General features: G+C 32.4%; 1 protein-coding gene across 1 annotated transcript in view; it reads left to right on the forward strand.

Annotated features, from left to right (window-relative positions):
- Positions 1–13,876, forward strand: part of LOC137918535 (uncharacterized) — a 32,498-nt gene that overhangs the window by 13,449 nt on the left and 5,173 nt on the right. Inside the window, exons 3-4 of the mRNA XM_068761356.1 lie at positions 1,610–1,734; positions 8,770–8,901. Coding sequence (XP_068617457.1) covers positions 1,610–1,734; positions 8,770–8,901 — 257 coding nt within the window. The remainder of the gene's footprint in view (positions 1–1,609; positions 1,735–8,769; positions 8,902–13,876) is intronic.

Below are 13,876 nucleotides of genomic sequence, written 5' to 3' on the forward strand. Positions count from 1 at the left end.
CTTTATAAAAAAAGGTATTTGGGTCTCAGATGCTTTGAATATTTAATTCAATTTTCTGTCCCTTAGTCAAAATACTTTATTTAAACGGAACCGTTCCCGTTTATAGCTGCCGGTTGTCTTGTTAAGAGATTATATTTTCCTTGAATTTTACTCTTATCAATGCTTATATCTAATAATACTGAATTGTCTAATTTTGAAGTGAATACATTAATATTTAATAAAAATAAATAATATTACCTTTTTGCAATTAATATTATGCTAGAATATTTAATTATGTTTAATTGTTTACAGTTTAAACCTAAGTACCTAAAATATAATATTTCCCCTTCTGTACACATAGAACGATTGATATATAAATAAAATAAGAAATATTTCGAAGTTATATTTGTGGAGTCTGTCAGCGTCATATGTGCTACATTTTTTATTCTCATATCATTCATAGAAACGGTCGATAGAATTGAGATTGAATATTCACATAAAACGGGAGCTTAACTTTGTGTACACAGCTTTAAGTTGTCAGTTTTCATATGTCTCACTTCATTTTATAATCATCATTCAAGCTGATAGGCATCTACTATAAGGCATAGGCCTCCCCCAAAGATTGCCGCGATGACCGGCCTAGCCTTGTCCGCATCCAGCGACTTCCTGCGACGTTGACCTTGTAAGCCTATCTAAGCCGCGTTTCGGCCTTAACGGCCGTCAGCTAGACAGCCGATGCGCTCCGCCCGATGCAACTTTAGACGAGCAATTCGTTCCGAATTCAAGCTACGTCGGTGACTTTAGTTGTTACGCGGATCTGTTGCATTTATGGTTCAATGTGACCTTGATAAGTCATCAACGGCAATAACCAGGTTGGTCAAAGACCTTAGTGTTCATATTATTTATTTTTAGAAAAATGTGCTGTTTAAATTGACAAACCGAGAATATAAACCTATCTGTACCTCGATTATAAATAACAAGGACAGTATCAAAGTGCTTTTGACAGACCAAAAGGTATATATAAACATATTACCAAGTGCTCGGCCTTGCAAAAGGGCGGTACCGCTTGGGCTCTCTGTCTGCTGTTTATTAGAACGAGGTTGTCGTTCGCTCACGTCCTTTCCGCGATCTCGATCTCGTGTAGTAATTTAATTTATTTTTTCTATAAATGTTTCTATACAGAATGAACTATATAGAAATTATAAAAACGCGAACAGGTTTCACTTAATTTGACTATTTAATATCTCGATAGTCACTTAGCATAGCTTAGGTTTGAAGATATTTATATTTTACACCTATTTATTTTAATTAAAATTGAGAACAAAATATTTTTTTTTGTTATGTAGGTGAAAATCTGTATACATGTTTCGAGTCAGAAGTAAACCTATAATTATTTTTAACGAAGAATTAAACAATTTTAAAGAATAATTAAAACCTAACATTTTCATTTCTGACAGTTGGGCCGTCTCAGTGCTGTAATGTTTACAAATATAAATAAATACTTTCACGTACGAGTTTTAGATAAAAACAGTAAAAAATGTAATATAGAAACAAAATCATATGTATCACACATATAACATATGTACAATAATCTGAAAGTTTTTGATCGTCTATACCTTTGGTTCCGTAGATTACAACTCACGAGCGGTAAAAGTGGAGTGATATTTTTAAGTGATCTTCATGTGACGGGAGAGCTGACAATGAGCATGGCAGAAAGTTCCGATCCTCTTGTAGCTTACCTAACCATGGACATGCGTAAGTATTTTTAATTTATTTTTAGTTTGTTATATAGGCAAATTAAAAATATGAAATCTCGTAGTTATGTGCTATAATTAAGGTAAATGCTATAACAAAACTATCAATAACTGTTAATTAATGAGTTTACGTAGTATTAGAAATCATCCCTAACGACGTAAATTACTGACTTTGCCTTATCATCTCGTATCGTCTGTAATGGAGCAAAGGGCATTCACAGTGAATTTTTAGGTGGATTCGAGTTACTGACTCGACATTAAATGGTGACATGAATAGGTGGACTTACTCTACCTAATATGAGCCGACGGAAAATGGCATCAGGTATATGCCGCCTTATGTACATATAAAAATATACTACACCAAAGGCTCTAAGGGACCAAAGGGTCCAAGGGAACAAAGGGTCCAAGGGACCAAAGGGTCATCGCGGTTGTGCACCGTTTGTTAGCGTTGATATTATAGTAGATATATGGGTATATAGTTTTAGAGTAGTTCAAGTCTTCAAGATTTTTAATTAGATCCGAAACCGCGTCGCCAAGCGTTCACCTTTTCCTTGATACAGTCAAGCGCGTTGAGAAAGAGTACAGATAAGAGTAAACAAACTTTGTCAGAATAACTCTCGGCTTGGTAACGGTTAAAAATGACCTTTTTTTTTGCACGCCAAGTAATCCGCCAAGTAAAAAAATATGTTAAAAATGTATATACACTGTTTCAAAAATATAGCTTTGTTTCTCTAGGTATATGCAATCTAGCAACGCGACACATATCTGCTCGTACTACAACTTTAAGATGCCGTAATATCTCATCAGCATACCAGGTGTAATTAGTGTCCGAATGAGAAATGTCTTCTAAAAGCTTAAAGTTAGACGCGGTAAAGTTTTGTGCAGTGTTTTGTGTTACGTAATTGAAGCCGCACTATGTATATTGGACTATAACCAAGCTATGCACATATCTTCATAACATGTAAACGTTTTTACCATATAAGCCTTTACGGAGAAATTACATATGATAAAAACATCACGTGAATAATGGTGCGTAAAAAAATGAAATCTAAGAATTAACTAACTAAAAGACGTAATTCGTTGGTATCTCCAATTAAACAAATTCTTAATGTTTTTTTAAAGCCATTTCAAAATTTAAATTCAGCATTTTTAACGCAAACGTTAAGAAACGTTATTGGACGTTTAGATCAATTTTTACCTCCCTTTTATCATCTTTTATGTTTAAACTAATGAAATACTTGATTTTAGTACTAACTAGTTTGAATTAAGTAATTAATATTCCAGGTAATTTTGTATAACAAAAAACCTTCATATTAACCTCATTTCATGAATTATAATAGACGAAAGTTATGAGTAAAATTCAAAGTTTTAATGCAGCATAGGTATTTCTAAAATATAAAGGTCAGTCGTTCATTCCGCTCACTTTTTTCAGAACTTCCTTTGAGAGTTTCTGGTACCACGCTTTTAATATTCACCCTTGGTATGGGTAAAGGAGTTTTGTGCAGCGGTGCTCTGGTTTAACTCAATGTGCCTTCTGACCTAACAAAATTGGTAACGTTTTTAAAAGACTTTCTGTTCTGAAAAGGACAATATTTCTGTTGCAATGTCAAATTGAGTTTTACGTTGTTGCTCTAAATTTAATCGTAACTATAATCAAAATTTTCATTGCAGTAATACGCGCTAGTAAAAGGCACAATTTGATCATAATAAATCGAGCCGGATCTCTGGAGGGAGACCTGTCCTGAATTTAACATACACTTTTAATACTCTTATTGGCTAACTAGCATAGTTTCCACTTGACAACTTATCGACTCTCAATTCTTTTATCGAAAGATGTCAAAAAAGAGTGAAGTGGTTGAGTAGTGTTGCCATTAAAGAGAAATAAAACTACCTTTTACAAAATTATTACAACTGCTATTGTTGCACATATATATATACTTCACACTTTCGTAGGTGATATGAGTCATAATATTTTTAGGTCGTTTTTATGTGCCCATACTTATTGATTCTTGATGATATATATATAATATATAAATGGCAACGGCCTCTGCGTACCGTACGTAATACTATATTAAATCACCAACGTGCGTTCCAAGCGTAGCCATTATATTATATCTACCCATAGATATCTTCAGGGGAAGCATATGCCTTGCAGATTAATCTCTATGGGCTGAAACGACAACAACAACGACGACGAATCAATAAGTATGGGCACATAAAAACGACCTAAAAATATTATGACTCATATCACTTACGAAAGTGTGAAGTGTAAAGAAGTATCTCTTAAATACGTTTTATATTTATTTCTCTTGGACTGCGACCAGCCAATATCTTTTGAGATTTCGAAGTTATGGCCGCAGTTAGGTCAATAAGTTTACGGTCAAAGAATTTTTTCAAATTATTTGAATCTAATTTTTACGGTACGAAACCGTCACAATACGTCTAAATGTTATATTTATTCTTATATATTCATATGCGGTAAAATTGATAATCTTAAAACTTAGATCAAGAAATATTAACATACTATGTCCGTGTAGTCGCGTATACAACCGCATAACATTTAAATCGATAAAGTGTAGGATGTAGTAAGCCATGATTTCCCTTGACTATGTCATCAGTCCGCCTAGTAGGATTTACTCAAGCCTCGTCTTTCAGCTCGTGGTGCTTACGTAGTGCTTTCCATAACACTATACGCACAAACGCGAACGATAGAGCACATCTATAATCAAGAGCATGCACAAGCGCACCTCCATGCACACATGCAATAGAGTTCGTTTAATTACGAATTACAAAAAATTACAATATTCTACATAACTTCGACCTGTTAAAGACTGGCTGTATGTAGCATTTAGAATACGTGCTACATATTTAAAATATATATAATGAACATTTGTACATGAGGGTGAAACAAACATAATTTTTAAATTTCATAGTTTTGTAGATATTTTTGCAAACCGACAAAATCTCAATATTTTAAAAGAAGGTAACTTAAAAGCATTTTATATTTTAGATGCAGTTATAAACGCCTCGTTCCATGATATAACATACATTGCCTCGAGCCTTAGTTCCCTTGTACAAAGCAAAATTCTCTTTTCTAAATTTCTACAATATAAAAACACGTCATTTACTAACGTTGTGCCAAACCTAATGCGACGAGGTCATGCATTTCGGAGAAATAAGGTTATTCGCTTTCTTTTAATAAGGCGTTCTATAAAAATTTAAAGAATTGTGTCACGTTGTGATTTGATTTAAATTATATTTTAACCGGTACAAATATTTACGTGTATGTCGAACACATAACAATTGGACATAAGGAAAAGAGAATCTTTCTTTTTTACTACTGTCGTATACCGCTTTCATAGAGTACGGAAAAAATCCTTGCGAAATTCATTTAACTGCCATATTTGAATTGTAATGGAAGTATGTATCAAAATATAAAAAGGTATGCCAAAAGTAAATTGAATAATATAAGGAAAGAGTTATCAATAATAGTCGACCGTAGCCCTTCGGGAACCAAGGCGATTATATGCGATTCCTTTGTACCTGATACTTGAAAATACTGTAATATAATTATTTTTATCCTCTGTAATTCGAATAGAAAAGTTGTTCCAAAACCTCATTAGAATCTCTCAAAGAATAGTTTACGAAATTCCTGGCTATCATAGACATAAAACAAGCAAATTGAAGTTGTGTATTCAAATTCCAAGCAGTTTTCGAAGTTTAATTCATTTAAAATATTTTAGCTACATTTGTTTGAAATCAAAATTGGAATGTTTAAGATGAAATTATGTGATATAAGGTGCGAACAAGTTACAATACAAGAGTTTATTTTTGCCTTATTCATTGAAAGCAGTAAATCCAAGGGCCCCAGAGTATATCAACAGATTGTTTCGCTTGGATATTTAGTCCCTATGGATGATTTCGGGAATGGACCACGCGTTTTGTATTCGTATTCTCAAATTGTGATTCAGCGAGTTTAGTTTTCTAAACGTTCTGCAAAATAAGACGATTCATATTAAAATAGATAAAAAGGTTCTCGTTGCTAATATTTTTCATTTCCTATGTTCCTGAAATCGAAGTTCTATTAATTTATCTGTCTACTAAAAAAATAATACCACAATTGAGAACAAAACGTTGAATAGCAAATGCTGAATTTACGTACTCAAGTGACAAATAAAGCAAATTTATAGCACTTGTATAAATGCAAAAAAAAAAAAACGTTAAAGACTTCAATATACATTGACGTTATTTGTATTTTAGAGAAATTAAGTACAAATGTATAGAGCGAAAACCTTACTTTCAAAATTGCACAGGTCGTCGCGTTCTATACATCAGAACAAAACATAACCCACCACGCCACAACATCCGTTTTTAGTGAGTGCTCCCTAACCGCGAACAGCATGGGCTCGCCTGTGGTCCACGCTGCCGTTCCAACCTGCAAGCATACTTCAGCAACATATCCCATCAAAGCTTTACCGCGAAAAGCCTTAGCAATGTGCGAACGTCTCTGTGTAACTGGTAGGCGCTCTACCAGCTTTAGTTTTTAGTTTTTAAATCTAGTTCACAGACTCTTTGGCTCCGTGAACTCAGTATCGACGGAGCTTTAAAATCCTTAGGGCTAACAGCACTTACATCATCAGAGAAAAAGCAAAGCAAAAAGCTCACTTTCGGTTTACCGGTGATATGTTCATAATGGCTGAAACCATGGAGGACCAGGGTGCAATGCTTGATGATCTCAGTAGTGTCTCCGGACAAGTAGGCTTTAAAATAAACATGATGCAAGGGCAGCCTTCAGGAAGCTCTTAAACATTTTCTCTTCCAAAATACATCTAAGAAATAAGTAAATCCGCGTAAAAACCACGGTCAAGCTATGTCAGTGAGTTTAAAGAATTACTCGTCTGATCCTCGTGCGGGGCACATCGCGGTGCTGAAATGTTTTTAAATGGTGATCCTGATCTCGTAGACACAGCGTGGTCCAATGACATAGTTAAGATAGCGGGATCTCGCTGCAGACAGCGCAAAATTGATCACTATGTCGATCTCAGCAGGATGCCTATATCTTGCAGTGGACGTCTATGAAGTGAAAAGAAGAAAAAGTATAGAGCACTTATAATAAAAATAAATAACAAAAAATATCAACAACGTATGTAGTAAATCAAATCCCTGCTGCGACTTTAGAAATACCCTACATTTGAAACACGTACAACAAACAGAGATAAAGATGGATGTAGCTAATTAAAGTAATGTACTCTTCCTACTCAAGTAAAGGGAGGCACGCTCTTAGGGTAACTTTATCTATTACAACACTAAGGACATTGTAAGTCTTTTGTATTTTCTTTGTGGACACTGCTAAACATGTACCATATTTTTCATGTTATATAAATACGTAAACTTTATATAAAGAGGATAGTGAGGGCATAGACAAGATTTGATCTCTTATACGTACTTGATTCCAAAATATATAGATATTTATTATCAAAAAACCTTTGATGCTATTTTAGCATAAAATTCAAGTTTAATGAGAATCGATTTTAATAATAAAAAAAAAACATACTTTAGTGGAAAGTTCTATTTTAAGTTAATTATCCAACAATACATTATTTTTATACAGTTCTGCCCCACGCCAATTTAAATAATCAATTCATTAGAATTCGATGCAACAAGACGCGGCTAGCTTTTTAAATGTGTCTAGCTAGCGTACGTATGTTTTTTGCATAGCATCAGTCAATTTAATGTATCACTTAGTGAGAGATGAAAAATAATATTAATAACTTCGATATTTATGTAACGTATGTAAAATGTAATTATGTTAACTTTTATTGTTGATAATTTATCGCTAGACAATATTTTATTCTACAGAAATTAGCGTCCATAATTAAAGGATCCAAGCTGAGGTTATTTTATTTTAATTTTTTATTATATTGTAAAAAAAATATTAATCGTTCTTTTCTATTAATATGAATTACTTACGCGACCTTGAGAAATAAGACAGAAACGTAAAATGTGTAGAATGTGTGACTACAAAATTAAGAAAAATTCTTACATTCATTACTGACGAAGTAATTAGTTCCACGTTATAAACCGTTACCTCCGTCCTTGACATTTGCACATGCCTTTCTTAGGTTACTTCGAATACATAAGTGGATAAGGAAATAATTGAGAAATGGACAAACTGTTAAACAAGGTTAAAATTAAGTAATAAGATTTATTCGCAGTCGCTTAGTCAGATTTATATCGTGATTTGTTTTGAATTTATTGTACTAGGCTTTTTTTAATTATCTAATGAAACTGTTTTAATCAAAACATTTTAAAATAAAACTATTTTTCATCATTATCGTTTCAGCCGCAAAACGTTTATTTCTAAATGTAGGCCTCCCTCATAGATTATTGATAAGACTGATTGGAAGCGGCCAGCAACCACCGTCTTCTGACGACTTTTACAAAATCATCTGACAGCGTATACGTCCTTCGCTGCGCTGGCCGTTCCGAAACCTTCACTCCTGGACGAGGCCCCTGCGATCATGTCTTACACATTATGCGGCCTAGTCGTTGCCCCTTTGATTTGGATTCTCAAATCAAGTTGAAGTGACAATCATATCTCTGAGTTAATTCAGTTACTTTCGTTCGTTTATGGCTATACGTCCACTTTCTTGTTAATTCTGATTCGATCTCGTAGTAAAATCCCGGGCATAGCCCTCTCTATGGCTTGTTAAGTGATTGTGAGTTTGCCAATGAGGTCCCGAGTAAAGAAGAAATAAAATAATTTATGTTATTCCATAATCAAAAAGATATTTCAAATTAATTTTTTCCTAATTTTTTTTTATTATAATCAATATTCATATTTCTTATTTTGTAAATAAAGATTTAGAATTATTTCCTAAAATAGGATAAGTTATAAAAACATTATACGATCGAGATAATACGAACAATGAAAAAAGACGATACGGGTGTAATGAAATCAATCTTATTTTTCAGACCATTAAGCGCTCCGAAAATCGAGCATTCAACCACTAATATCAAATAACAATTATTACAGAAAATGTAGAAAGCAACATAACATACACATGGATGGGACAACGTAGCTATACAAATGATGACTACATTATTATTGGTCCGGAAAGAGTAGCTGTACGAAATACGCGATTACCCACTTTTTTCTTGCAACCAGGTAAGTAATGTGTAATTTGTAACAAAATATATAATAAAACACGTAAGTATCTGAACATACATCAATAATTTTATTTAATTACTTTCTCAAGAAAGTCCACATTTATTGGTTCATTTGAGTTTTTTTTTTTAATTCGGTTTATATTTATTTTTACCTAAATTATTACACTATTGCTCTATATACTTTTTCTTTTTGATTTTACGCACACAATAGAAAGTATTAAATAAATATATAAAAAGGAATTATCACAATCTATTCAATAAATGTATAATAGACAGGCATTTAATAGTCAATTCAATTTTGGTTTACTTTCCTCATAATTTAAAATCCACAATTTTCGGACCCACTTTTCCACCTGTTGCCATCGTGTTTTTAGAAAAAAATGTACATTAATTATTTTTTAAAGTTTAAAATAATAAGATCTGTGGAAATAAAATTATTAAAAATTGTGGAAATAAATAACTTTGATCTATTGGATAAATATGAGATTTTTGTGAGAATAAACAGACTTAATATTTTTTTAATTACTTTAATTTTTAGTGGTAATTTTCTATTTCCTTTGAGCAAAATGCATGCACAGGATACCCTGTACAATTATTAAACAGATCTCTCCCGTTGTAGGTCGTTAAGGAAAAACATTGTAACGAAAATTTCTTCCGACAATAACGCCTTATGACTGTACAAAAGCGTCGTAGCGCTAATTACTGTACTTTTGAGACATGACATTTTATATCTCAAGATAACGAGTAGTTCTATCTTTAGGGAATCCTGTATTTTGTATTACAAATTCTTAAGCAGCGCTTTATCACTATATTCAAAGGAAAACACAAGATTAATTTATGCGTACAGCATATGGAGACACGAATTATTTGTTTTTATTAGGGAAACTAACAGAAGATATGAATCGTAAACAACAAGACAATGTGTTACAGTATCCAGTGGAGTTTTCACAAATAAGAAATACAAGTATAAAGATAGTAAACAAAACAATTACTTAAAATATAATATAACGAAATTAAAAAAAATATGATTACATTATGCTTAAACTATTTGATAAGCAAAACAAAAAAATCAATTACTAAAGAAAACAAATTGTCTGCTACGCTTACTAAAAATAGATACATGTACAGGATGATTGGTTATAGGTGTAAAAGCTCTAAAGTAGTGAAAGTATGTGTGGGACATCCTATACAAATATAATGGTTTTAGAAGTAAGAAATAAGATAACAATTATATAGTAAGGTATAATATTCCTAAAATTCAGATTATTACGTATTAAAACTGTACTGCTAGAAGGTAATGGCCTATCGAATTTTAATAGAGTTTTGGAGTTGACACTTGACACTTAACACAGGATGACTGAAAGTTAGTGTAAAAATTTTAAAGCTTTTTGCTGACCAATGAGCTATGTATTCACTTTTTTCAAATCTTACGTTTATAACCAATCATACTGTATACACAGATTTTTTTTAATATAATAAAGAATTAAACGAATAATATTTACAGAACGGAGAGTAAAGAGAAATTAATTATTTTTATATCTCCTTATGTAAATATCATAAATGCCAGGGGCTCCTAACCCTTTTTGATTTACTCTTTTAATTCTCAGAAATAAATGGGGCGTTAATTTTGAATTTAATTTCTAAACTATTACAGAACATATTTTAAAACACTTCCATCTTATTTAAAATGAAAATTCTTTAAACATTCAATATGTATACTCGTACGAAATTTTCAACTCCGTACAAAAAAATTGTACAAGAAACATTGCAGAAAACCCGTGCTATAAACATTTGTAAATTAGTAGCGATATATTTAGTGAATACATGAGACCGTAGCTACGAAACCGTGCTTGGGTTAATGCGTGTCCAACGTCCAATTGGCCATCACTTTTACTTTTAAATTACCCACCCTAAATTAAGCGTTTAACGTCCTAAAACCCAGGATTTTCAACAGAGTTCACGGTAACCCTGCAATGTATACGTGCTACCGACAAAATATGTATTTACTTACGTGTTTAAAGTCATGACTTACGTAAAATATTTTACAACGTTACGAGTACGTGATGTAACTAGTCTTAATATATATTTTTTAATGTTTTTTTAAAGAGAACCGAAATGAAAGTGTCCATGAGATAATATAATTTGACAAACACTACACAAACATCGCTAAATTAAGAACTAAAGGTATCATAAATTTCTAGTGCGCATTATTTCACAGAAAGTTAAACGAGATTGCTTGTATGTGTGTATTACCTTTTTTATGTACAACAAAATATTTTATTGGATTATAGTTTGTTTTAAATAACATGTATTTAGATAAAGGAATTGTAGCAATGTTAATATATTTTTTATTAATTAATTGTGATTCTATTTGTTATAGTTTAAATGAAAACAAGTTAATGATATAAAAAAAATTAAAATAAAACTATTTTGAGTTTTTGTGGCTCATTAGAGTTTTTGTGGGTTTTTCTTAAATTAGTGCGCGTTTGGGACCTTCGCAAGTTTATTTTAAGTTAAACAATGCCATTACAGGAATGCTTAATCAGATAAAAGTGATATATTCTTCCGATGACAGATAATTATGATCAGATTATATCATTATCTTTACAACAATTTTAGCCTCAGGACAACCACAGCTGGTACATTCAGCCTCCCCATATATTTCCAATAGCATCGATTTGTCGCGGCCGTCATTCTGTTTTTATTTATACGAATGATCCTAAGTGGATACAAACATGATTAAATAATTAAATCAACATCATACTAATTTTTCGATGGATGAGAACGCTAGTGATCAAAAACGTCAAAGTTATAACATAGACATGTCTACGATTATTTCTTTCAATTTTATTAGAACAACAATCAAAATGCAGAAATTTTTGTTAGCAGTAAAATAGCGAAACACTAAAAGGGCGGCCATTCCTTTATATATACAACAACAAAACATACTTTGAAATTTATTATGGAACGTTGGAATCCTCGAGATATTAACACAAATGTTTGGCATAGTTTATATATAATCCCACTTATTTATTAAAACGTATAAATTATAATCAGGCTGTGGATTTTAAGATACATGAGATTGGGAAAAATTAAAAGCGTCCAATCTAAAACACACACAAACTTTTCCAATAAACCCCGCCTTTTCCAAGCACTGTGAAAATTCACAAACCAAAACAACCCGTATTTTCAAATGTACGTAAAGAGACAAAAAGATTCTCTATTTCTATATATTTTATGGAAGCTTATTTGCCGTAGCTTATAATTTATTTATTTTTTGTTTCTCTCAAATTCTTGCAACATAACATACCTGTTTCTCGTTAAAGAGTCTTGTACAAAAATGTCCGTCGTGTTTTAGTCTAAAAAACATATAGAGGCCTAATAACACTAAATCACTGAGAGCTATTATCTTATATCTTAAGGTGATCAACGCGAATATGCTGAATCATATTATGATATTCAAGTAAGCCATGCGTCTCGCTCGTTTTTCTACGTTATGATATAATAAACAAACTTCCTCTGATATTAGAGAGCATAGCTGCCATCACACCAGTAATGTTTATTGATAGACATCTCATATTTTGCATATTCTTATTGGGCCTTATTGTGCAATTATGGATAGACCCCAATACCATCATAATTTCAGCAGTCGACGTTCTACGTTCGACGGATGAAAGGATGTCTTCAGCTGTACATAGGCTTTCTCCCTAGATCTCCTATCGGTTTCCAATATCTACCCAATAACTTATAATCATAAGCCAAAATCCTAAGCATCATCTCACGTGTTTATTTATCATTTTACTATTATTAATGCATATTTAAACCCGACATTTTAATGCGACGCTAAATTTCACCTAGTTTATTTTTAAAATTCTCGTTGACATAAAAAAAAAAACATCTCCGCAATTTAACTATTAAATAGTAAGTTAATGTTAATTCAACTCAAAAAACTCAATATATTACAACGTTTATTGTGCATATGTAAAATATACTTTCATGTTTATCACGTAATAAAGTTTATTTGAGTAAGGATTGAGTGTAAGTATAAATCATGTTAGTAAAACGCTCTATCAGAGTTATACCTGGTAATCTATTCACTCTTTAAACTCCACTGTTATATTATCAAGGGGAACTGTAAACACTTTTACCGTTCTAGTAATCGTGAAATTCATCCGTACCTTTTCCTAAATTCAACCCATCAAACACGTGAAACTGGCCACATTCCACTTGTGTCCACTCACCAAATTGATGCTGACTGTGTCTTGTTCCCGACAAATTTTAGATCCACCTCTCCATCGAGATCAAAGCTTTTAGCTGAAATACAGCCTGTACCAATTCTACACAACGTCAAACTTCTGCATTTGCTACCATCAAAAGCTTAATATTACACGATATTTTCAGCAACATTGAGCCGTTTCCTAACTTCTTCGCAACTGCCACAATTTTTAACTATGTATACTATTTAGCGAGATGTTTATTCGTTGCAACTTAAGAATTAAGGGCCGTATAATTTCATTCTGGAAAATAGAATCGACGCTAAAAATAATGAGAGGAAACACGAGCATTTTACTTAAACTGAATCAATATTTGCAGAGCCTCTGTCATAGAACACATTAAATGTGAGACCTAATTGTCTAACCATAATTCTCTTGACTACTCTAATTCAAATGTGTTTGTTCATCGTCATTTCAGCCGATAGACGCCCACTGCAAGACAAAGGCCTCTTCCAAAGATGTCTGAAGGAGGATATACCATAACCGCCACGCTTGGCCGGTGAATTGGCAAAAGCAGTGTTGTATCATGGTACACAGAGGACGCTGCTGTCCATCCTTTGGAAACTTGTTTGTGAGAAGTGGCAATCATATATAATTAATCCAAAAAATGTAAATTATTTAAGATTGTATACCGGGAATCGAACCCGCGACCCATTACCACATATATCAGTCAGGGTAACCACTGCACTTATACTATAT

This window comes from Battus philenor, unplaced genomic scaffold (genome assembly GCF_028537555.1).
Source record: "Battus philenor isolate CCGP_79_NKW_IND1 unplaced genomic scaffold, ilBatPhil1.0.hap1 SCAF_14, whole genome shotgun sequence".
In the NCBI taxonomy this organism is placed as follows: domain Eukaryota; kingdom Metazoa; phylum Arthropoda; class Insecta; order Lepidoptera; family Papilionidae; genus Battus; species Battus philenor.